This window comes from Diabrotica virgifera, chromosome 5, assembly GCF_917563875.1.
Source record: "Diabrotica virgifera virgifera chromosome 5, PGI_DIABVI_V3a".
NCBI classification, from domain to species: domain Eukaryota; kingdom Metazoa; phylum Arthropoda; class Insecta; order Coleoptera; family Chrysomelidae; genus Diabrotica; species Diabrotica virgifera.
Window position 1 is genome coordinate 185,712,091 of NC_065447.1, and position 27,230 is coordinate 185,739,320.

The 27,230-nt window shown below is 34.5% G+C and overlaps 2 protein-coding genes across 2 annotated transcripts in view; both read left to right on the top strand.

The window, feature by feature from the left end:
• Window positions 1–26,974, top strand: part of LOC114328575 (WD repeat-containing and planar cell polarity effector protein fritz-like) — a 57,522-nt gene extending 30,548 nt beyond the window's left edge. The window contains exons 5-7 of the mRNA XM_028277463.2: window positions 10,692–10,893; window positions 17,997–19,511; window positions 22,753–26,974. Of these exons, the coding sequence (XP_028133264.2) occupies window positions 10,692–10,893; window positions 17,997–18,979 (1,185 nt within the window). The 3' untranslated portion in view covers window positions 18,980–19,511; window positions 22,753–26,974. The remainder of the gene's footprint in view (window positions 1–10,691; window positions 10,894–17,996; window positions 19,512–22,752) is intronic.
• On the top strand, window positions 19,505–21,513 carry LOC114328577 (WD repeat-containing and planar cell polarity effector protein fritz-like). The gene has a single exon (XM_028277464.2). The coding sequence runs from the start codon at window positions 20,526–20,528 to the stop codon at window positions 20,799–20,801; it is 276 nt and encodes a 91-aa protein (XP_028133265.1). The 5' UTR covers window positions 19,505–20,525; the 3' UTR covers window positions 20,802–21,513.
• Window positions 26,975–27,230: the final 256 nt, after the last annotated feature.

The following is a 27,230-nucleotide window of genomic DNA, read 5'->3' on the forward strand; positions in this document are numbered from 1 at the left end:
TCTTCAAAAATGATTTTGTAGGATTTTTAAAGAGCTATAAGACTGTGTAAATTAAATTCCGTAAGATCCTTTAGTTTTTAATTGGGGCGGGTTTAAAGGGCTCGAACAAGGGGTGTTTGCTGGTAAATAGAGGTTTTAAACAGCTATATCTGGCTAACTATTCACTGTGATGAAAATCTATGCACAGGGTAATTTTAGTCATTAAATAAGCTATAATTTAGTCGTTTACAATTTTTTTCGGATCTTCAGTATTTTCGGAGATATTTTGAAGTAAAAGGTGAAAAATACCAAATTGCAAAAAATCAATTTTTTATAAACTCCAATTTTTCCAAAATTAGACATTTTAAATGTGTCAAACTCCTTGAGTGTATTGATAGTATAAATATAAAAGGAACTGCAGAAAGGTGAAGACCAATTTTGAATTAGGAAGGTAGTTAGGGGTTTGCTTTCACTGATTTTTTCGTAGAGAAAAGCAGGTACCGACATTTTTTTGATTATAAGTCGCTTAATTTTCATGCTAAAAACTTTTTATTTTTTTTTGAAAGGTCCAATTGTTTACTTGAAAAAAGATTATTTAAGTTTTCCTCAAAAAATGCAAATTTTTCCCATTATTTGGCTTTGGATATTTCAAATTATGCATTTGACGAAAAAAGCTAACTTTTAACATGCCGTATCTCGGTTTGTATTGGTCTTAAAGATATTATAGGAAAAGAATTTGGTTTGTCTTACTATAAGATACAATTTTGATATCTACAGTTTTTTTGATTAAATGCATATTTTTCGAGATATTCTCAAAAAACCCTTTAAAAAAGTCGATTTTTTCGTAGAAAAACTGTTATTTTCAAGCGCGAATAACTCGAAAAATATTAGTTTTACGAAGAAAATGTAAAAAACATTTTTTTCTTAGAATCACTTTTTCCATCGAATTGCATGGTTAAAATGTAATAAAAAATTCCCACCCCCCGAGATGGGGTGGCAACCACCCCCAAGGTTTTAGCATATGATAGCGGCATGATATATAAACTGATCCTTGGACTATTCGCTACCTTATGTGAAAATTTCAAGTAAATCCATGCTGGACGAAAAAATTGCGAGCCAAAATGCTTCATTTCCTCAATCGACTATTGGGGCCGACCGACCGGCTCTGTCCCGTCATACAGCTGACCGACCATAATAACTTTTATTTATATTTAATTTGGAATGTGTGTACCGATTTTCAGCATTAGTAAATGGAAATAATTACCTTTGTAGAAAAGCAACTTTGATACCCCCTCATAACCCCTGTTCTACGTTTCGCTTGACCGACCGCAGTATGTTTCTCTACACACTCACGGTAATCAACTGTGAAAAATCTAGCTTTAGTAAATTCAAATAAATTTTTCAGCGCTGCCTCTTGGTCTATTTCTCGTAGGGCTCTATAGACCAGAAACGTGTACCAGCATTTCTACTACCCTGTACATTCACTTTATTTGTCCAATTAATTATACAATATAATTATACAATTAATACATTTCAGAGAGAAATAAGAAAGTCCCAGATCTAAGCAATAAATCTGAAAATTCTCGTGGAACCACTTTCTGGTAACATCCTTAATTTCTATTCTAAGATTAAGGGTGCTCCAAAGTGGTTCGACGAGAATTTTCAGATTAAACTTATTGTTTAGATCTGGGACTTCTCATTTCTTTTTTAGATGTCGCTACAGTGTCCGATACGCGAATTATTTTTATAATTCTGCTTAAATAGACAGCTTGGTTTCTGGAGAGACCGAATCGGACGTGTGGGGATGGTGGATCACCTCTGAACCGAAATGAAACATAAGCTGTTTCTAATAATACATTTTAATTATACAATTATACATATGAAATGGTATTACGATGAGTTAGATTTTTATGTTTTTCTACTACCGTTTAATAATATGCTCATGATTTACTATATTTGAATAGATAATAACACACATTACTTTACCCGTGAGTAATAGTTCATTACTCACGGGTAGGGCTTACAATACCGAGCCAAAATCTCAATACCGGTATTTGGTATTTAAAATTTCAAATACCGGGATCCCGGTATTAAAACCGGTATTATGAATAAAAAATATACGCGTTATATTTATACTATCCTCAGTTGTTATATCGACTTGTTATTAAATAATGTATGAAACCTATTAAATTTTGTTTTAAAATGAGTAGATGTTGTTTATAACATTTCTAGAGAGTAGAAATAGATCGATACAAAAAATGTGCAAATAGAAAAACTATATATTTGGTCCTAGGATAAATTTTGCATATAATAGGATAGGACTTTTACTCATGAAATTTGCTATTTGTAAATTAATTTATCTTTAAAATATATTAATACAAAGATTAACTTACTGTGACAAGTATTTTATATGGATTACTCTGTATTTAGACCGCTATATATTTTCAATTATTATTAATAATTCAGAAAATAAGTGAGCCTAATTTATACACCACAATACACAAAAAAATGAAAAATAGATCTGAAAATGTAAAAACAATTCTGATTAATAAATCTTTCGGCTTATTTATAAAATAAAATAGTCTAATTTTAAATATTTAAGAATTTTTGAACTCAATTTTAAGAACTCATTTTATATCCACAGAGAACGGCAGTTCTCACCAGTGGCGCACAACACCCCTACAAGCGACACTATATATACACGAAATTTTCGATTTTCTAAACCTGACTGCATTGAAAATTGGGCCACATCCCATCTTAAAGAATAGGAAAAGACTCGTCCATCCATATGTCATATCTCCATTTTGGTCCAAGGGTGTGGATTTTACGGCCCTTCCCATTTAGAGTCTGTTTTTCGTTCTCGTCCCCAAAACTCCCAAAAATTTCAAAAACTTAAGCCCGACCTTTGCGGCTTCTGATAGCACAGATCATTACCTTTCCAACTCATGTTTAATTTTGAAAATCGGTTATACCATTCAAAAGTTATCGAGCTCAGAAGTATGACTCAATTTTTATTTAAAAAAGGGAAAATGTTTGTGGATATGTATGTATGTATGTATGTATGTATGTATGTATGTGTGTGGAAAAGTTACACCGATCTGAATTTTTTTTTCTGTGTTTCAAGAGGGTGTGAGGGCCGATTCAGAACCGGTCTAATTTTTGACTTCTGCCTACCGGTAAGCCAGCTAGAGGACTAGGTAGATACAAAATAGCATATTTTTTGGGCGTATATATCTTAGGTTCAAGGAGAGACAGGAAAACCGCAAATACACCAAATTAATAGGGATGAGTTAAGATTTCAAACGGTGCTTAAGCGATCAACCTGAGACATACACACTGCTCACCATAGCCGAAAAACTGAAAAATTAAACGTTGAAAATTTTGGTTTTTCGACAATTACTCAAAATTTCAACCTACGAATTGCGCCAATAACTGAGCGTTTGTAGGAGGACTCAGGACGCGTCTAACGGTGTATATCTCATATCTGGGAAAATTCGAATTTTTTAGTTATAGGCTTCATAAGTATAATCAAATCTATTTCTTATGGGAAAAACCGTTTTTCAAGCTCAATAATTCCTGTAATACGTTCAGTTATCATACTTGATCTTGGATGCATCAGATACTACTTGTCAATACGTTTTAAACTCATATTTAGTGATCAACATCGGTTCAGCCGTTCAGAAGTTATAGAGCTCCAAAAGTATAATTAGTCCAGGAACTGAAACTTTCACTTCGCAATTTTTACAGAATGGATCGATTTGCTTGAAAATTTGAGAATAAGTAGTGGAGAGTCTAAGGATCAAAATCTGTATGATTCCGAAAGACGCTTTTACCATGGGGTGGTTGCCACCCCGTCTCGAGGGTGGAAATTTTTTATTATATTTTGACCGCAAATGTTGGTAAAAACATTAATTGTAAGCAAAAAATGTTTTATATTTTTTTGATAAAATTAATAGTTTTCGATTTATTGGTTATCGAAATTTAGTTTATATCGAAAAAATCAATGTTATTAATCAATCATGGTTTATGTACTTGTAGTGGTTACGATGCTAGTTTGATTGGGCAATCCGAGTTCATTTGCCGGCCATAATTACATAATTATTAGGATGGCTGGGATATGAACTCCGATTGTCTTATCACTGGTGTCGTAAGTTCTAGATCATTTGGGAGAGATTGCGACCAAGGTTCTCGTTCTCAAAACTACCAAAAATTTCAAAAATATTAGTTCGACCTTTGCGGCTTCTGCTAGTACTGATCATTACCTTTCCAACGCACATCTAATTTTGAAAATTACCAGAGAACGACAGTTCTCGCCAGTGACGCACAACCCCTACATGCGACACTATATATTATATACACGAAATTTTCGATTTTCTAAACCTGACTGAATTGAAAATTGAGCCAAATCCCATCTTAAAGTTTAGGAAAAGACTCCTAGATCCATATATTTCTTCTTCATTTTGGTCCAAGGCTGTGGATTTTACGGCTTTTCCTATTTAGGGTCTGTTTTTCGTTCTCGTCCCCAAAACTCCCAAAAATTTCAAAAACTTAAGTTCGGCCTTTGCGGCTTCTGATAGCATAGATCATGACCTTTCCAACGCATGTTTAATTTTGAAAATCGGTTATACCGTTTAAAAGTTAGCGAGCTCAGAATTAGAACTCAATTTTTATTTAAAAAGGGGAAAATGTTTGTGGATATGTACATATGTATGTATGTATGTATGTATGTATGTATGTATGTATGTGGAAAAGTTACACCGATCTGATTTTTTTTCTGTTTCAAGAGGGTGTGAGGGCCGATTCAGAACCGGTGTAATTTTTGACTTCTGACTACCCGTAAGCCAGCTATAGGGCTAGGTAGATACAAAATGGCAAATTTTTTGGGCGTATGTATCTTAGGTTCAAGGAGAGACAGGAAAATCGCAAATAAACCACATCAATAGGGTTGAGTTAGGTTTTCAAACGTTGCCTAAGCGATCAAGCTCAGACGTACACACGGCTCAGTATAGCCAAAAAATTGAAAAACTAAACTTTGGTTTAGTTTTTAGTCGAAAATTTTGGTTTTTCGACAATTACTCAAAATTTCAACCTACGAATTGCGCCAATAACTGAGCGTTTGTAGAAGGACTCTAGGCTAATCTAACGTTGTTTACCTCATATCCGGAAAAATTAGAAATTTTAAGTTATACTCTTCATAAGTATGATCAAATCTATTTCCTATGGGGAAAAACAGTTCAAGCTCAATAATTTCTGTAACAACTTTAGTTTTCATACTTGAACTCAGATGCATCAGATACAGGTCCGTGAACTTAGCCCGAAAAATTCGGGAAAAAAAAATGCGATTGGTGCCATTCGTTTGTCCATTGATTGTCCAGGTTTGTCCACCATTTTATTTCGTTAGTCCACCCATCAATTCTTTTTTATAAACAAAAATTTTTTTTCGGGCTAACTTCACAAATCCACAAATTTTCGAAAATTTAAAAAAACTCTTGCTATATTGTTTGTCCATCGTTTGTCCATGTTTGTCCACCACATAATTTTTTTTGTCCACCCTCTGAAACAACCCCCTGTTAATTGTAATTATTTTTTTATTTCTTAATTCGGGCTAACTTCACGTCCGTTTAAACGCGTATTTTAAAGTTATTTCGGGTGCAGAATCACAACTACCCGTTTGTCCACCCCTTCGCAGCGTTTGCCCAGCCCCTTAAAGTGCGAAACAACCCCCCTGTTAATTGTAATTATTTTTTTAATTCTTAATTCGGGCTAGCTTCACGTTCCCTTAAATGGGCATTTAAACGTTAATTAGGGTGCAGAATCACAACTACCCGTTTGTCCACACCTTCGCAGCGTTTGTCCAACCCCGTAAAGTGCGAAACAACCCCCTCGTTAATTGTAATTATGTTTTTATTTCTTTATTCGGGCTAACTTCACGTTCTCTTAAATGGGCATTTAAACGTTAATTCGGGTGCAGAATCACAACTACCCGTTTGTCCACCCCTTCGCAGCGTTTGTCCAACTCCTTAAAGTGCGAAACAACCCCCCCGTTAATTGTAATTATTTTTTTATTTCTTAATTCGGGCTAACTTCATGTCCGTTTAAACGCGTATTTTAAACTTAATTCGGGTGAAGAATCACAACTACCCGTTTGTCCACCCCTTCGCAGCGTCTGTCCAACCACTTAAAGTCCGAAACAACCCCCTCGTTAATTATAACTATTTTTTTATTTCTTTATTCGGGCTAGCTTCACGTTCCCTTAAATGGGCATTTAAAAGCTAGCACGAATTAAGAAATGAAAAAATAATTACAATTAACAGGGGGGTTGTTTCGCACTTTAAGGGGTTGGACAAACGCTGCGAAGGGGTAGACAAACGGGTAGTTGTGATCCTGCATCCGAATTAACGTTTAAATGCCCATTTAAGAGAACGTGAAGTTAGCCCGAATGAAGAAATAAAAAAATAATTACAATTGACGAGAGGGTTGTTTCGCACTTTAAGGGGTTGGACAAACGCTGCGAAGGAGTGGACAAACGGGTAGTTGTGATTCTGCACCCGAATTAACGTTTAAATACCTATTTAAGAGAACTTGAAGTTAGCCCGAATTAAGAATTAAAAAAATAATTACAATTAACGAGGGGGTTGTTTCGCACTTTAAGAGGCTGGACAAACGCTGCGAAGGGGTGGACAAACGCTTAGTTGTGATTCTTCACCCGAATTAACTTTAAAATACACGTTTAAACGGACGTGAAGTTAGCCCGAATTAAGAAATAAAAAAATAATTACAATTAACAGGGGGGTTGTTTCGCACTTTAAGGGGTTGGACAAACGCTGCAAAGGGGTGGACAAACGCTTAGTTGTGATTCTGCACCCGAATTAACGTTTAAATGCCCATTTAAGAGAACGTGAAGTTAGCCCGAATAAAGAAATAAAAAAATAATTACAATTAACGAGGGGGTTGTTTCTCACTTTAAGGGGTTGGACAAACGCTGCGAAGGGGTGGACAAACGAGTAGTTGTGATTGTGCACCCGAATTAACGTTTAAATGCCCATTTAAGGGAACGTGAAGCTAGCTCGAATTGAGAAATAAAAAAATAATTACAATTAACAGGGGGGTTGTTTCGCACTTTAAGGGGTTGGACAAACGCTGCGAAGGGGTGGACAAACGCTGCGAAGGGGTGGACAAACGGGTAGTTGTGATTCTGCACCCGAATTAACGTTTAAATGCCCATGTAAAAGAACGTGAAGTTAGCCCGAATAAAGAAATAAAAAAATAATTGCAATTAACGAGGGGGTTGTTTCGCACTTTAAGGGGTTGGACAAACGCTGCGAAGGGGTGGACAAACGGGTAGTTGTGATTCTGCACCCGAATTATCGTTTAAATACCCATTTAAGAGAATTTGAAGTTAGCCCGAATTAAGAATTAAAAAAATAATTAGGTTATACAATTAACGAGGGGGTTGTTTCGCACTTTAAGGGGTTGGACAAACGCAGCGAAGGGGTGGAAAACCGGGTAGTTGTGATTCTGCACCCGAATTAACGTTTAAATGCCCATTTAAGGGAACGTGAAGCTAGCCCGAATTAAGAAATAAAAAAATAATTGCAATTAACATGGGGGTTGTTTCGCACTTTAAGGGGTTGGACACACGCTGCGAAGGTGTGGACAAACGGGTAGTTGTGATTCTGCACCCTAATTAACGTTTAAATGCCCATTTAAGGGAACGTGAAGCTAGCCCGAATTAAGAAATAAAAAAATAATTACAATTAACAGGGGGGTTGTTTCGCATTTTAAGGGGCTGGACAAACGCTGCGAAGGGGTGAACAAACGGGTAGTTGTGATTCTTCACCCGAATTAACTTTAAAATACACGTTTAAACGGACGTGAAGTTAGCCTGAATTAAGAAATAAAAAAATAATTACAATTAACAGGGGGTTGTTTCGCACTTTAAGGGGTTGGACAAACGCTGCAAAGGGGTCGACAAACGCTTAGTTGTGAGTCTGCACCCGAATTAAGTTTAAAATACGCGTTTAAATGCCCATTTAAGAGAACGTGAAGTTAGCCCGAATAAAGAAATAAAAAAATAATTACAATTGACGAGGGGGTTGTTTCGCACTTTAAGAGGTTGGACAAACGCTGCGAAGGAGTGGACAATCGGGTATTTGTGATTCTGCACCCGAATTAACGTTTAAATACCTATATAAGAGAACCTGAAGTTAGCCCGAATTAAGAATTAAAAAAATAATTACAATTAACGAGGGGGTTGTTTCGCACTTTAAGGGGCTGGACAAACGCTGCGAAGGGGTGGACAAACGGGTAGTTGTGATTCTTCACCCGATTTAACTTTAAAATACACGTTTAAACGGACGTGAAGTTAGCCCGAATTAAGAAATAAAAAAAATTACAATTAACAGGGGGGTTGTTTCGCACTTTAAGGGGTTGGACAAATGCTGCAAAGGGGTGGACAAACGCTTAGTTGTGATTCTGCACCCGAATTAACGTTTAAATGTCCATTTAAGAGAACGTGAAGTTAGCCCGAATTAAAAAATAAAAAAATAATTACAATTAACAGGGGGTTGTTTCAGAGGGTGGACAAAAAAAATTATGTGGTGGACAAACATGGACAAACGATGGAAAAACAATATAGCAAGAGTTTTTTTAAATTTTCGAAAATTTGTGGATTTGTGAAGTTAGCCCGAAAAAAAATTTTTGTTTATAAAAAAGAATTGATGGGTGGACTAACGAAATAAAATGGTGGACAAACGTGGACAATCAATGGACAAACGAATGGCATCAATCGCATTTTTTTTCCCGACTTTTTCGGGCTAACTTCACGGAGCTATCAGATACTACTTGTCAATACGTTTCAAACTCATGTTTAATGATCAAAATCGGTTAAGCCGTTTAGAAGTCTTAAGTTAGAAATGTATAATCCAATTAACTATTATTCCCGAAATGGTTTATGTAGTTGTAGTGGTTACGACGCTAAATTTGATCTGTAACGGATAATCTGAGTTCATTTACCGGCCATCCCAATATTTTTATTTATTCTATTTCGACTAGAAAAAAAATCTAGTACACATTCGATGGTCATTAGATCATTTGGGAGATAATGCGACAAAGGTGACCATTTATAAAGCTTGACGTGTAATCGAGAAAAATTGCATTCAACTTCATACATTTAATTTGTATATAACTTGAAAAACTCCTGATACAAGAATAAAAAACCGCTAAACGCCGTAAAAATGAGTGGCGCATACAATATTCCAGCTACAAAAGATCTGATATGAAAATTACGTGGCGCGAAAATGTATTTTCATTTTGATGCAAAGCAAAATTCTAGTTTTATTTTAAAAGATTTTTCCATACTATTTGTTAAATTTGAAGTAAACGCGCCACAAAAGAGTAAATTTGATACAGTTTGAATTTTGAAACTCTTTTGTGGCGCGTTTACTTCAAATTTAGCAAATATTATGGAAAAATCTTTTAAAATAAAACTAGAATTTTGCTTTGCATCAAAATGAAAATACATTTTCGCGCCACGTAATTTTCATATCAGATCTTTTGTAGCTGGAATATTGTATGCGCCACTCATTTTTACGGCGTTTAGCGGTTTTTTATTCTTGTATTTGTATACACGAGATTTAATAATTTGGTTGTAGAAGCTGATATGTATCACCGTTCGCCTTAAATTAACGACATTCACGCTTTTAGAAAGCGATATACTTGACTTGTATGTGTAATGAATGTGTTTAATAAATATTTTTTACAATGATATTTGATATTGGTAGTTTATCTTCAAAAATAATTTCATGTAATAGCAAAAAATATCTTAGAAGAAAGTTTATTGTGCATCAATTCCATTTTTATAAATTAAGCTAATACCGAAATACCGGTATTTTTATTATAAATACCGGTATCGAATACCGGAAAATATCGTCCGGGATCCCGGTATTGTAAGCCCTACTCACGGGTCATTACTCACGGGTCATTACTCACGAGTTGAAGTTAGATTCAAGTGGTGCATGACACTTTTATTATACTTATTATTAACAAATAAAATTACTTAAACTTTATTTAATAAAATAATAATTGTAATTTATATCAACAATTAACTTCGAAAAATGTTTAAAGGATTTTTAACTGTAGGTAATAATGGATCAATATATTTTTTACGTTTAAATTTCAACGTTTGACATTTTAAGATTGCCGTTATAAACACAAACAATGAGTAATAATTCCGTAAAAAGGTTTACGGATATGAAATTTATATCAATGAATTCTCTTTCACTTACTGTTGATTGTACAATAGATTTTTATTAAGAACAAACGTTCTTTTTCATGTAATTGCCTTATTAAAAGCCACCGCCATTATATACCATGACACTAGTGACATTTCTATGATTCTAACAGTGTTGCCATAGTTATATAAAATATGTTTTCTTATGAAAAATAAAATATTTCGATTTTAAATAATGCTATTAGTTGATAATCATTTTAAATTAATAATATAATTATTATATTTTTCTACTAATCCAAATAAAATAGGTCGTAGAAAAGTATAGTATTCTACTCACATGTAATGGCTATTACTCACTCTGATGAGTAACGACACTCGCCTTCAGCTCGTGTCGCAAACTTCATCATCGTGAGTAATAGCCATCATTACATGCTCGTTGAATAATATACTATTATTAGTTACTATAAAGAGTATTTTCCAGGTAATATCTTTAACGAGGCGCTTCTTTCATCAACTGGTACGATCAGAAATGTTCGAAACGGCATTTCTCCTGGCAGTTGATGTTGGTCATCATGACTTATTCATGGATCTTCATTACATCGCTGTAAAAGTTGGAGAGACTGAGATGGCAGCTGCAGCTAGGGCGCAAGCTTCAGCGCTGTTAAGTAGATGTTCTAGTGAGGGTAAGATATACTTTAATATAGAATGAGTAGACATTATGTAGAATATTGAAAGCATATACATATATGAAGAATTTGGTAAAAAAAATTTTATCTCAGTAGATAAAATTTAGCTACAAATATATACTAGGCTGTTTAATAACTTTTGCAGTTCTATAAGAAAAACACAGTTTTATGGTTTGAAATACACTTTATTTTTCAGTATAGTCTCCCTGAGCATCAATACACTTGTTCCAACGAGATCCAAATTTATAAATTCCATCCCTGAAGTGAAAAATCTGGAAGTACTGCAACATACGCTTCCACGGCTGTTTTGACCTCATCATTTGATGAAAAACGACTTCCATGCATGCATGTTTTTAGGTATTGAAACAGATGGAAGTCGCTAAAGGCCAAATCTGATGAATACGGTGGATACTCCAACATTTTTCTATGATTTCTGGTTTTGTTGCTATTTTTCAACGTCCTTGACTTGGATCATCTTCAAGGCGACCATTTTTAAATTCAGCAACCTATCTTTCTACTGTATTAATTGAAGTCAAATAGCCCTTATACACTTTCAACATTCGTTCATAAATTTTCTTTGGTTTTACTTACTTAGTCCTAAGCCTTTCTACCTTTAGGTGTAAGGCTGGTGGAGTTGAGTTTGGCATTGTAGTCTCCATGCTTTCCGATCTTGCGTTAGGTTTCTTGCACTTTCCAATGTCAATCCCTTCTTCTCGACTTCTTTCCTGATTTCATCTACCCACATAACTCTTGGTCTTCCTCTTTTGTTTTTCCCCTGCACTCTCGTTTCGAACACTCGTTTTGTTAGCCTCTCGTTCGGCATTCTACACACGTGCCGAACCATTAAGTTGCCCCTCTACTATTTTTTCATTGATTGATTCTAGTTTTAGATTTTGTCTAATTGTTTCGTTTCGTATTTTGTCTGTCCTCTTTCTCTTTGCTATTTTCCTCAGGAACCTCATTTCCATAGCATTGACTCTGGATTTATCTCTCCCCGTCAATGTCCATGTCTCGCTGCTATACATGATTGTTGACCTAACTACTGATTTAACGACTGCCTTCGGATTTTGTCAAACGCCTTTTCCAGGTCAATAAAGCACATATGTATTTCTCTATTCTTCTTGATTACCTTCTCACTTACTTGTCTTAATGTGAATATTAGGTCTTGCGTGCTTCTGTCCTTCCTGAATCCACACTGTGCGTCTTCCATAGTTGTTTCTATTTGGGTTTTTATTCTTATCTCTATTATTCTTGCGAATACCTTCCCAGTGATACTTGATATGATGATACCTCGGTAATTACTATTACAGTTTCTCTTGTCTCCCTTTTTGTGTATTGGTAATATAATGTCTTTCTTCCTGTCCTTTGGTAATTCTGCTCTATTTATGATATCATTCATTAGTTCTTTCATGCTATCCATTCCCTCTGTCCCCATGAATTTTATCATTTCCGGGGTGATATTATGATCCTTGCCTGGTGCTTTGCCCAATTTTACTCTTTCTATTGCTTTCTCTAATTCCTCTCTTGTTATGGATTCCACTTGTTGCTCTTCATTCCTTTCTTGTATCTCCCCTATGTTGTCCATGTCAGAGTCTGCATGAGTTAACTCTTTGAAATGTTCTCTCCATCTTTACATTATTTGTTTTTCTTCTGTTAGTACGCTTCCATTCTTGTCTTTTATATTCGGCATCGTTTGCTTTTTCTTTTGTCTGAGTTGTTTTAATGCGCCGTAGAAGAGTTTTTGGTTTTCCCAATTTCCAATTTTTTGTCATTTTTTGTCCAAATCTCTCCCATGACTTTTTCTTTCCTGCTTTCACCGCTATTTCTTTCCTTTTTTTATATGCCTCGTAATCTTCCGGGTGTTTTGTGCTTAGGTATCTCTTCCATTTGTCTTTTTTGTTCTTTATTTTCTTTCGTATTTCTTCCGTCCACCATTCCGTTCTCCTCATGTTAGTATTTGCTATTTTTGCTTTCCCGCAAGTTTCCTCTGCTGCTTTGATTATGCTGGTTTTTAGATATTCCCATTTTTTTTCTGTATTTGTATTTTTTGCCCTACATTTCAGAGTATTGTCTAATTTTTCTTGGAATTTCTTCTTATATCTTTCCTCATTTAATTTGTAACTTTTTATTTTTTCGTTTACTACCTTTCTTCTCTTTTCTTCTTTTTCCTCAGTTGTTCTCATTCTCATTATTACTAGATGGTAGCCACTGCCAATCTCTGAGCCTCTTTTCACTTTCGTATCTTGTACTCTTTTCCACTTGTTGCTGCTTACCAAAAAGTAATCTATGATTGATTTTTCGTTTCTGCTGTCTTGTACTCTCGTGTATTTGTGTACTTCTTTATGTTTAAATTTTGTATTTGTTATAACTAGTTTGTTCTCCATACATATTTCTATTATTTTTTCACCATTTCTGTTTAGTATTTCTTCTCCTTTTTTCCCATGCACTCCTCTATTCAGCTGTTGTTGTTTCCGACTCTACCGTTTAGATCTCCCATTACAATTATGTTTTCTTCCCCATTATCAATTTGTATTTGGAGCTACTCGAAAAATTTATCTTTTTCTTGCATCTTCATTTATTCCGTAGTCTGTCCATATTAGGCTATTATTGTCCATAATTCTTCGTCCATCAGTTTCATTTTCACCGACCATATTCTCTGGTTAACATATGTTTCTTCTATAACGTGTTGTAGTCTATTCGGTGCAATTATTATCCCGACTCCTTCTTTTGCTCTCTCTTTTGTATCCGCTCCGACCCAAAGTAACCAATATCCTTTGTGTATTTTTTTAAGACCTTTTCCTTTCATCTTCGTTTCCGTTATTCCTAGTATTTCTATTTTTTGTTTTATCATTTCTTCTACCAGTTCTTCCTTTTTTCCATTGATGCTTCTCACATTCCATGTTCCCATTTTTATCTCTCCTTTTTTTTGCAATCTAGCTTTCCCTTTCTTCTTATTTTCATCCTTGTTTACCTTTGCATCATCTTTTTCCCTATCGCTTTTCCCATTCATTGCCTTGGTCCTCATTGTTGTGGGTCCGGTCTCATTATTTTCTATTACTTTTTTGGAGTCCTTTCCGCGATATTTCTGTGACTTTGTATAATTTTCTCATTATTATGATCCCATTTCCACTCCTTCCCATTAATCTCCAGTTTATATCTTATAGAATAGAATAGAATAGAATAGAAATGTGCTTTATTGTCACTGAAAATTTTTACAATTTTATGGACAAAGCTTAACATACAGTCAAAAGAAAAACATAATATAAATAAAAACAACTACAATTTTTACTAAAATTAGATAAATCGTCAATAATATACAGTATAAGATATAAAAGCCAAGACAAAAACAATTAATTGCAAAATATATATATAAATTGCAAATTGATCATACAACAAATAAAATAAAATAGGTACAACATAAGGAACTGCTTTATGCTTTATGCGTTTATGCTACTGCGTATGGAACCCAATTTTCTTAGTTATTCATTAAGAAATTCTTCTATTGAATAATATGGTCTTTTGGATAGATAGGCTTTTGTCATTTTACGGAACTTAGGGAAAGATGTTGAAGATTTAAGTTGTAAGGAAGATGATTGTACAGTTTCTTTGCGGAATATAATATAGATTTCTTTACTAACTCAGTGGATGGAATTGGTAAATAAATATCAAAGATTGAATTTCTGGTGGAGTTAAGATGATTGGGCCTTGATGGAAAGACATGAAGGTGTTTACGAATTAAACAAACCGTTTCTAGAATATATAAAGATGGAAGTGTTAAAATTTCATGATCTCTGAAGTAACTTCTGCAATGTGTAGATCTTCTGAGGCCAAACAAATATCTTATTGCTCTTTTTTGCAATCTAAAAATGACATCAAATTGAGCAGCTGTACTAGAACCCCAAAAAGGAAGACCATATCGAAGATGAGACTCGAACAACGAAAAATATGTTATTTTAGAAGATGCTAAATTGAGTTCCCTTGAGACAGATCGTATTGCATAGCAAGCTGAGGCGAGTTTCTTACTTAACGAATCGATATGAAGGGACCATTTGAGGTTGCTGTCTAAAAAAATACCAAGAAATTTTACAGAATCAACGGTACTGATCTGGCTGTTATTAAGAGGCAAAGGTTGAAGAGCTCCTTTATAGGATAATGCTACTGTTTTATTTATGTTAAAAGAGAGTAAATTAGAGTCAGACCAGGTCTTTATCGTCAGTAGATCCGAAGTTATAGTTTCATGAAGAGATGCAATAGTTGAGTTGCTCCAAGTGATACTGGTATCATCAGCAAAAAGAAAAATTTTCCCATTGATTTTTAAATTAGTGATGTCATTTATAAAGATAAGGAACAGTATAGGACCCAATACTGAACCTTGTGGTACTCCACATACGATGTTTTTGAGACAGTATCATTTGCTCTAACTAGTTGTTTCCGATTATTCAAGTAGGATTGGAACCAATTCAAAGAAATATCTCGAATTCCATAGAAATTTAGTTTTGTAATCAAGATGTCGTGATTTACACAATCAAAAGCTTTGGCGTAGTCGCAGAACACAGTGGCAGTATAAAGATTATTGTTTAGTGCTTGGTAAACCTCATGTAGTACAGAAAACATGGCATCAGTGGTACATTTATTTGTTAAAAAGCCGAACTGATTTTGTGATAAAATGTTGTTATTAATGATAAAGGACATAAGTCGAGTTTTAATCGAGTCTCTCAATAATTTTGGAGAGTACCGGTAGTAAGGCAATAGGTCTATAGTTGCAGGCATCAGATTTTTCGCCACCCTTATGAAGAGGAATAATAATGGCTGTCTTTAGGCACTCTGGAAATTTACCTTTTTCGAAGGAATCATTAATTAGTGAGAGGAGGATTTCCAACACATTTTCTGTGAGATTAGAGAAAATTTTTATAGATAGTCCATCAGTACTACAGGATGATTTGCTTTTGATACTATTGATTGTTTGGATCAGTTCAGAGTTATCGACTGGTCGTAAAAAGAATGAATTCGAGACCTGTCTTGAATTAGGAAGATAGGAAATGGGATCTTGTTGCGGCAAAATTGTTGATGTTATATTTTTACTCACATTAACGAAGTAGTCGTTTAGATTTTCAGGATTTGGAAGGGAAAATGATTGAGCTGTGTGAGTTTTATTTCGAAGATCGTTTATTATAGACCAAGTTTCTTTTGCAACACTTTTGGAGCTTCCCAGACGATTTTGATAATAGGCTTTTTTAGCTGACCTGACAAGTTTTAGATATGTTGTCCTGTACTTCATGATATATTCAGTGACAGCAACATTGGTAGTAAATTTCTTGATGTATGGTAGTGAACGCATATTCTTAGCTGATATGCGAATACTTTTCGTAACCCAAGGTTTCCGATGTTTTGGCTTAATAGGACTTAAAGGAAATGCCTTATTGAAGATGTGGAGAAGCTTATCTAGAAAAACACTGAAATTACTGAAATTAAAATTAATTAAAAACACTGAACTTATCTTCGTAGTATTACCTTTGTCTTTTTCTTCTTTTGCCATTTTCCTAATTTTTGCTTGTATTTCCCTTTCCTTTCTTGTTAAAATCTGATTCTATATACACCTTTTGTCCCTGTAGATTTTTCAGTTTCCATTGGTTTTTAGTACACTTAGCTTATCCGTTAGGTTTTCCATTTCTGCTACAAAGATTTGGTCACCGATCTCGTTAGGATCCAGTGTTAGGCATTTTAATACTATATTATTTCTCCGTCTATCTTTTTCCAATTGTTCTATTCTTTTGTTTGCCATTTTTAAACCTTCTTCCAATTTTTCGTTTTTTTCTTTTAGCTCCTTAATATATTCCATCGTTTCCTTTTGGTCTTTCCGTATGGTTCTTATTTCTGCCATCATTTCATCATTTTTCCACATAACTTCCCGCATCATTTTTATCATTTCTTCATTTGTGTCGTTGCTTTTATTCGGTGTTCGTCTCGTCATGTTACTCTTTTCAAAATACAATTTATCTTCTTTATATTTTTTATTCTTAGATTCTTCGTCGCTACTGTTTTCATTCCTTCTATTCGTTTCCTTTAGGATTGTTCCGCCACTGGCCATTTTAAATTAAATGTTAGATGTTATCTCAGCACTAATATAAATATTATTATATACACTTTAAAGTTTATTTTTATTTCGCACACGTATACTTTTTAACTTGTTTTACGATTATCGATAACGATAGGTCTTTTAAAAACCGGTGTTTTTATTGTGATAGGTTTCGATTCCGAAATTACCTTATCGTCAACACACCGGCCGCACAACCTCTCGCCTCGCCTGCCAATCTCGAACTCCTTCTTTGGTTTTAAACCCTCCAAAAATAAAATTTCAATCACCACATGATAGTTGATTTTCCATTGTAAAGAAATCGTGTGACACGTCGATACTAAATGGCTTGTAAACAAAAGATGCATTGACAGATTGAAATAAAACTTCACACACGTTCATATGAAGAACATAACAAAATAAAATTAGGCTAATAGGAACGCCCTATCTTATTGAATCGCAAAACTTATTGAACAGCATAGTATTTAACGTTTTTCCTAATATGTAATTAAGGTAGATGTTTTCAAACAAGTGGCCTTACTTTTAACCCCCCATTGGTCGCTGTATGAGATTTTCTCTCACGGTTTCATGACATGGCACAAAACTTTTTCCCTGGTATATTACATATGATGTAGTTCCTTCTAGTCTCCTAATTATCCTTCTTCTAGAAAGAATTATTATGCAATGGTAAGTTTATTTGAGCTGTTAATAGCGTGAGTTTAATAGCGATTTTTGTGTTGTATGTTTCCTACTCTGAATCTGTCAAAATGCGTCTGAGTTGAACGAACGGAGTTTACATGCCTTTTTTATTAATAATTTCTTGCTACCTTTAACCAATCGTACTGTTAGGATATACATAATTTAAACTGACAATACAAGATTTTATTAAGAAGTTAATTGTATTGTCTCATTATATAAATATTGTTACTGTTATTCTATGTTATTATTCTTCTATTATATACTAAATTTGATTTAATTTAAGTACTTTTAGAATGCTCAAAACTTATAACGTCTCCATTTTTTTTAGCTTCAAACTGTTCTCGCACATCTTGTTCCCAATGTTCGGAAAGCGAAAGCTCTTCTAGCGAAGATCAAAGTTCTTTTGAAACGCAGAAAGAGCACGAAGAAATACTAACCAAGTCGACGTATGTACCACCTCTGCCGCTCAGCTCCGATAATTGCCTAGCAACGGACTTTAATCAGCCAGATCCGACCACCTACAAACCGATGACTGAAAAGCAAACCGCACCTACTTCAGCACATTTGAGTGAATGTTTTAGGTTTAATTACACGCCAAAAGCAACTTTCGTTAAATCGCCACAAGTGCCTAGTAATTTTACTAAAGTTGGAATAAGTTCTGGCGGTGGCATGCTGCCACCTCCTCTGCCATTTACAGCATCTCTATCAAACGTCAGTAATTTGCCGTATATGCAAAGTACTTCATTCGTCGAAGGATTCAATAATAGTCCTATTGTCAGTAACGCATTTTCTTTAAATGGGAGTGTTTTTAATAGTTGCTCCGTGAGTAGTAACTCATTCTTGTCAAATAACCAGTTTTCAACATCCATTTCAGACTTCACTTCAGTAAATATACCACCGTTAAATAACACAAAGAAACCATTATCGACTAATAAAATAGTAGCGCCTCCGTTACCCAAGTTGATCCCAAACTCCAATACAGAGGACCTTATATCTTTTCCCTCGCAGTACACATCAAACTCACCGCTTTTTGGAATGTCTCATGTAAATAGTAAGAAAAATCAACCGAAAGTTAAGTTCTCCGATACCGTGACAGCTTTTATAGTACCTGAAATAAAAAGACCACAAAGACCTGCTCCTCCTCCTTCTCATGTTACAGATCCTCAGAAGGAATTGGCGGATAGTCTGCCATTGTGTCACCCGAACGAAGATTATTTAAAAGATTTTACACCTGTCAAGAAGGAGGACACCGATGGAGAAGGTGACAGTGAACAACCCAAAATTAAGGTTATACATTTCGGGGTCGTATGATTTTATACGGATTGTAACGGGTTCTAACACTTCATTTGGCCTCGATTTTGATATTTACATGTTATAGAGTCGTTTTAACATCAATTAAACCTTTTTTTGCACCTTTGTGCTAGAGTTTGAAGACAGAATATTGCTTCTCTTGTCTCCATGCCTTTCCTGAAGCCAAATTGTTCTTGACTGGTGACTTCGTCACATCTTCTGTATATTATGTTCTGTATGATTCGCAAGTAAAGCTTCAGAATGTTATTTAGTCCACTTAGAACGCGGAAGTCCTGGCATGATTTGGCGTTCTTCTTTTTTGGCAGTCGTATGAAGATGGATTCCAGCCAACTTTTAGGAATCGCTACTGCTCTGTAAATATTATTAAATAGGCCAAGGAAAAAATCTAAGTTTTCCTCGTTGATTAATTTCAGTAACTTAGCTGGTATTTCGTCTTTTCCTGCAGTTTTGTTGTTTTTTAGTTGACGTAGAGCATATTCCAATTCGGCATTTAGTATTAGAGGACCTTCGTGGTTTTATTTATTTAATATAGGTTCTCTGATGTCATAGAAGAGTTCCTTTATCTAGTCTTTCCACATGTTTATTGATTCTTCCGTGCTTGAAATAAGTTTGCCCTGTGCTTTGGTTAGATTATTTGATTTTTGTGAGTATGTCGTTCCTGTGAATTTCTTGAGTTTCTTATGAATATGGAAGTCATCATGTTTTTTATTTAAGTCTTCGATCTTTTCACATCGTTCTGTTAAAGTTCTTTTCATGAGCATTTTTCAGTGCGTCACAAATGATAGAAAAAAAGGTAAGTCCGTGATAAATACACATTTATAATATTTATTCTGACATGATCTTTGAGTAAAATCTGACAGTTGTCACATTTTATTTGCAATTTGGCATAAAAACAAATCAATTGTGTTTATTGCATTTATAAAATGGTATTTTCTTTGATTTGTATAGTCTTATAAATTGTACAGATTATATTCGTAGATATATTATATAATTCGTAAATATTTTTTTCGATTATAGCGCCATCTATCGACAACTGGAATAAATGTTATAAATAAAATAAATGTCTGTAATCATAGACGTGCCTTTTTTTCTGTCACATACAATTTAATGCGTTAGAAAGGAATTGAAAAACTGTGACGCACTGAAAAATGCTCGTGAAATGGACTCTATCCATTTTTTTTGCAGTTTTTGTTTTTTGTTTGATGGTTCTGTTTATTTCTTTGTATATTGTTTTGTGCTGTTTACATTTTCTTCTATCATCCATTAGATCTAATATAATAGTCCTATTGTCAGTAACGCATTTTCTTTAAATGGGAGCGTTTTTAATAATTGCTCCGTGAGCAGTAACTCATTTTTGTCAAAAAACAAGTTTTCAACATCCATTCCAGACTTCTCTTCAGCAAATATACCGTTAAATAACACGAAGACACCATTATTGACTAATAAAATAGTAGCGCCTCCTTTACCCAAGTTGATCCCAAACTCCAATACAGAGGACCTTATATCTTTTCCCTCACAGTATACATCGAATTCGCCGCTTTTTGGAATGTCTCATTCAAATAGTAAGAAAAATCAACCGAAAGTTAAGTTCTCCGATACCCTGACAGATTTTATAGTACCTGAAATAAAAAGACCACAAAGACCTGCTCCTCCTCCTTCTCATGTTACAGATCCTCAGAAGGAATTGGCCGATAGTCTGCCATTGTGTCACCCGAACGAAGATTATCTAAAAGATTTTACGCCTGTCAAGAAGGAGGACACTGATGGAGATGGTGACAGTGAGCAACCCAAAAGTAAGGTTATACATTTTGGGGTCGTATGATTTTATACGGATTGTAACGGGTTCTGACATTTCATTTGGCCTCAATTTCGATATTTACATGTTATAGAGTCGTTCTAACATCAATAAAACCTTTTTTGCACCTTTGTGCCAGAGTTTGAAGACAGAACATTGCTTCTCTTGTCCCCATGCCTTACCTGAAGCCAAATTGTTCTTGACTGGTGACCTCGTCACATCTTCTGTATATTTTGTTTTGTTTGATTCGCAAGTAAAGCTTCAGAATGTTATTTTGTCGACTTAGAATGCGGAAGTCCTGGTATGATTTGGCGTTCTTCTTTTTTGGCTGTGGTATGAAGACGGATTCCAGCCAACTTTTAGAGATCGCTACTGCTCTGTAAATATTATTAAACAAGCCAAGGAAAAGGTCTAAGTTTTCCTCGTTGATTGATGGATGCAAAAAACAGCAAACAGATATGAATGCACACACCTAAGGGAGGCTTACATCCGCCGATGAATGGAATAGCTGTTGATGGTGATGATTGTCAGTAACGCATTTTCTTTAAATGGGAGTGTTTTTAATAGTTGCTCCCTAAGCACTAACTCATTTTTGTCAAATAATAAGTTTTCAACATCCATTTCAGACTTCACTTCAGTAAATATACCACCGTTAAATAGCACAAAGAAACCATTATCGACTAATAAAATAGTAGCGCCTCAGTTACAAAAGTTTATCCCAAACTCCAATACAGAGGATCTTATATCTTTTCCCTTATAGTAATACATCAAATTCGCCGCTTTTTGGGATGTCTCATGCAAATAGTAAGACGCATCAGTTCTCTGCTACCGTAACAGCTTTGATAGTACCTGAAATAAAAAGACCACAAAGACCAGCTCCTCCTCCTTCTCATGTTACAGATCCTCAGAAGGAATTGGCCGATAGTCTGCCATTGTGCCACCCTAACGAACATTATTTAAAAGATTTTACGCCTGTCAAGAAGGAGGACACCGATGGAGAAGGTGACAGTGAGCGACCCAAAATTAAGGTTATACATTTCGGGGTCGTATGATTTTATGCGGATTATAACGGGTTCTAACGTTTCATTTCGCCTCGATTTCGATAGTTACATGTTATAGAGCCGTTTTAGCATCAATAAAACCTTTCAAAAATTAATAACCATTTTCAATTTCGTTGCAATACGAAACTACAGCCGCATCATTATTCTAGTTCAATCAGAGAGTGCAGCAAGCACCTCTACCTGTTTCGAAACTTATTAGTCTCTCATCAGGAGGCACATATGCTGCTCTCTCTGACCCAACTAGGACAAACCCCGGCGTGCAGTCACGGATTGCAACGAACGAAATGGCAGGGATGTCCTAGCGACAACTGCTAGCAAAAGACTAAGTTTTCAATCTAATAGCACATAAAACAACATAAAAAATGTTACCCTACATCCTACCAGATTGAAAACAATGGGAACCTTCTCTGGTAACACCTCCGAGGCTTCTACAATTTGCAAGCCATAACGGATGCTGAGACTAAGGAAGATATGGGAATTTTACAATTTATGATTCACGTCCCATCTGCTCACCGCGGTAAAGTTCCAACGAGAATGGTTCCCTTCGTACTCCAATCAAAGTAAATATGTAAATCAAAAATGAATAACCATTTTCAATTTCGTTTCAACACTAAACTACAGCCGAGTAGCTGATCTTAGAGCAGCTGAAGATAGAGACCAATGGAGAAACATTGTTAGGAATATTGGAAGAAATCACGATCCTCAGTAATGGGAAAACGACAGGAGAGAGACTACTCTGTAAATATTATTAAATAGGCCAAGAAAAAGGTCTAAGTTTTCCTCGTCGATTAACTTCAGTAGCTTAGCTGGTATTTCGTCTTTTCCTGCAGTTTTGTTGTTTTTTAGTTGACGTAGAGCATAATCCAGTTCGGCATTGAGTATTGGATGACCTTCGTGGTTTTCTTTATTTAATATAGGTTCTCTGATGTCATAGAAGAGTTCCTTTATCTAGTCTTTCCACATGTTTATTTATTCTTCCGTGCTTGAAATCGGTTTGAACTGTGCTTTGGTTAGATTATTTGATTTTTGTGAGTATGCCGTTCCTGTGAATTTCTTGAGTTTCTTATGAACATGGAAGTCATCATGTTTTTTATTTAAGTCTTCGATCTTTTCACATCGTTCTGTTATCCATATTTCTTTTGCAGTTTTTGTTTTTTGTTTGATGGTTCTGTTTATTTCTTTGTGCTGTTCACATTTTCTTCTATCATTCATTATATGTAATATAATAGTCCTATTGTCAGTAACACATTTTCTTTAAATGGGAGCGTTTTTAATAATTGCTCCGTGAGCAGTAACTCCTTCTTGTCAAAAAACAAATTTTCTACATTCATTTTCGACTTCACTTCAGCAAATATTCCGTTAAATAACACAAAGAAACCATTATCGACTAATAAAATAGTAGCGCCTCCGTTACCCAAGTTGATCCCAAACTCCAATACAGAGGACCTTATATCTTTTGCCTCACAGTATACCTCGAATTCGCCGCTTTTTGGGATGTCTCGTGCCACCCGAACGAAGATTATTTAAAAGATTTTACGCCTGTCAAGAAGGAGGACACCGATGGAGAAGGTGACAGTGAGCAACCCAAAATTAAGGTTATACATTTCGGGGTCGTATGATTTTAAACTGATTATAACGGGTTCTAACGTTTCATTTCGCCTCGATTTCGATATTTACATGTTATAGAGTCGTTCTAACATCAATAAAACCTTTTTTGCACCTTTGTGCCAGAGTTTGAAGACAGAATATAGCTTCTCTTGTCCCCATGCCTTTCCTGAAGCCAAATTATTCTTGACTGGTGACCTCGTCACAGCTTCTGTATATTCTGTTCTGTATGATTCGCAAGTAAAGCTTCAGGACGCCGATTTTTGATCCTTCGCTTCGTTATCGATCATTCGCTATCTGTGTCTGTAGAGAGTACAGATACAGATAGCGATAACGAAACGAAGGGTCAAAAATCGGGGTCCAGAATGTTATTTAGTCGACTTAGAACGCGGAAGTACTGGTATGATTTGGCGTTCTTCTTTTTTGGCAGTGATATGAAGACGGATTCCAGCCAACTTTTACTACTGATCTGTAAATATTATTAAATAGGCCAAGGAATAGGTCTAAGTTTTCCTCGTGGAAAACCTCCATTAATCTCCATCTCCATCAGTGGATTGCTCACTGATAAGAAGGCAGTGATCAACCCAAAATTAAGGTTATACATTTTGGGGTCGTATGATTTTATATGGATTATAACGGGTTCTGACATTTCATTTGGCCTCGATTTCGATATTTACATGTTATAGAGTTGTTTTAACATCAGAAACCGAATCAGAATTTTTTTCATAAGGAAGCGGCCTCACATCATGGACTAATAACTTTTTCTGGAGTGTTGAATGTTTCCATGACCTTCAAATCTTGGTGGAATCGCTCGCCGTACTAGCCCGATCAAAGAACAATCTGACCCAAAAAAAAATAAAGGAAGGATGAAAATTTGGGAATAGGTAGTTGAAATTGTCTATTATTATATAAGAAAAAGTTTACAATTCTACATCCCCTCCATTTTTCAAAAATAGAGGGGAATACCCCCTGTCGAAGGTGAAAAATATACATTCAAAATAAGTCCGGAATTGGATAAAATGACTAATTCTAAGCAACTTTTGTTCTATAGAGTTTTTTTCCTGTCAATACTTTTCCAGTTATTTGCAAGTGACTATGTCATTTTTAACAGAAAAAACATGTTTTTGGACGGTTTTTCGGAGATAACTCAAAAAGTAAGTATTTCAGCGAAAAAAATATTCTTAGCAAAAATATAGCTTATAAAAAACTGAAAATAATGGTGTATCCTTGAGGTCTGTAGACCCAGTAGAAGCAGAGTTGTAGTTAATGAAAAGTAGGTTCTTTTTCATAAAATTCCAAATCGAATATTTCAAGGTGAAATAACCCAAAAACGGAGCACTTGAACGAGTAACTAATCACGAGTTTAGGCAAATTTTGAACAGCCATAGCACAATCAATTTTAGTATATCAAGAAAACAAAAAAGGAAAAATATTCAGAAAAGCAAAACGTACATTTTATTACCCTTTAAGATTTTTGGTATTACTAATAATTTTTAAGTTAATTCCATGAACAATTCGATTTTTTTTCAAAATTATTTTTTTTTTATTTTAAACGCAATTTTTTTTTAAAACTGAGCACTTTGAATTAATGAAACTTATAGATAATATAAACAATACATAAGTAAAGTAATTTGTGAAGCGGTTACGATTCATTTTATTTGGGAGGCTAATTAGGGGGTGATTTTCGCGATTTTTGTACCAAAAAATAAAAGGGACCAACAATATTTTGAGCGTAACCACCTACTTTTAATGTTAGAAATTTTTTTAAAAAACAAAAATAAACCTTTTTTTAAACACTTTAAAAAAGTTGTAATGAATTTTCCCCGAAAAATGCTCTGTTTTTTGGTTATTTCACATTGAAATATTCGATTTGGAATTTGACGAAGAAGAACCTACTTATCATTAGCTACAACTCTTCTTATACTGTGTCTGCAGACCTCACGCGTACATCATTTTTTTATAAGCTATATTTTTACTAAGAATATTTTTTTCGCTAGAGTACTTACTTTTTGAGTTATCTGCGAAAAACCGTCCAGAAACATGTTTTTTTTTGTTAAAAATGAACATATTCACTCGCAAATAACTCGAGAAGTATTGACTTAGTGAAAAAACTCTATAGAACAAAAGTTGCTTAGAATTAGTAATTTTATCCAATTCCGGGCCTATTTTGAACGTATATTTTTTCACTCACCAGAAAATATTTCACCCCGTATTTCCAAATTTTTGTAAAATGGAGGGGATGTAGAATTGTAAACATTTTCTTATATAATAATAGACAATTTCAACTACCTATTCCCAAATTTTCATCCTTCCTTTATTTTTTTGGAGGTTTTCGTAAAATTTTGTGTTCCCTAATCGGGCTATACTGATCACTGACTGCAGACTGCACCAAGATTTTGCGGGAAATTAACAAGGTGCCTATGTGTAAAAATCAGTTGGAAGGTCTCTAAGGGCCGGTTGTTCGAACGCTAATCAACAATGATCACTATCAAATATTTAATTACTGTCACAACTGTCAATGTCAACTTTGGTTGGGTTGCTGAAAACATAATTGATTATAATTATGAGATTTGTTAATCAATTAACATAACAATTATTAACATAATTGATTAACTAATTTCATAATTGTAATCAATAATTATGTTTTCAGCAACCCAATCAAAGTTGACATTGACAGTTGTGACAGTAATTAAATATTTGATAATGATCATTTTTTATAAGCGTTCGAACGCTAATCAAAAATGATCATTATCAAATATTTAATTACTGTCACAACTGTCAATGTCAACTTTGGTTGGGTTGCTGAAAACGTAGTTGATTATAATTATGAGATTAGTTAATCAATTAACATAACAATTTATTAACATAATTGATTAACTAATTTCATAATTGTAATCAATAATTGTGTTTTCAGCAACCCAATCAAACTTGACATTGACAGTTGTGACAGTAATTAAATATTTGATAACGATCATTTTTGATTAGCGTTCGAACAACCGGCCCTAAGAGTTGCCGGTTGCCGGAAAAAAAAAATTCAGCATAATTCTGTACTCGAAAATTTTTGATTTTTTTATTTTGACGTGGTAGAAGGAACTAGCCACAGTTTTAAGGAAAACTAGTCACTAATGAACTATAAAACAGCTCAAAAGTCATAATCTACAGAAATTATGTTTTACATTGTTCCCCAGTTTAATAATTTCTTATTAAAACTTCCTCGGGGTACAGATGATTCTATTGTATATACGTGTTAGAGTTTTATTAACGTAATTATTTGTACTCTCATATGACTAATGCAAGTTAAAAATAACATGAATTTCACCTTACATTGTTGTATTTTTTTCTGTATTATTTATCCCAACTAATTGTTCTCAAGGATTGTTGTATGTATCGCTATCTTGAGTCATACGTCTAGCGCACCAGACAACAACTGTACTATTTTTTATACAATATCCGTCCAATAATTAGCAGTATTTAATGTTAATTAACTTTATTTATTTTTATAATACTCATTTTATAATAAAGTTTTTATATAAATGTTTTTTTATATATAATCTGTCATTATAAACTGCTGAGCTACTGAGCTACCTTTGGTCGAGGACAACATACTTAATCACTTTTAACAAAATTTACAACGAAAGAAAAATACCAGATGATTTATTGGAGTCTCTGTTTATAACATTACCAAAGAAAAGCAAGCCCATCAAAATGTAGTGATTTTAGACTAATGAGTTTGATAAGCCCAGTGATATATGGATGACTCAGAAGCCAATCGGTGTAAGTCAATAAATGT

What these genes read in the sequence shown, in the direction of transcription:
- LOC114328577 (XM_028277464.2), top strand. Translation starts at nt 20,526, where the DNA reads ATGTCTCATTCAAATAGTAAGAAAAATCAACCGAAAGTTAAGTTCTCC.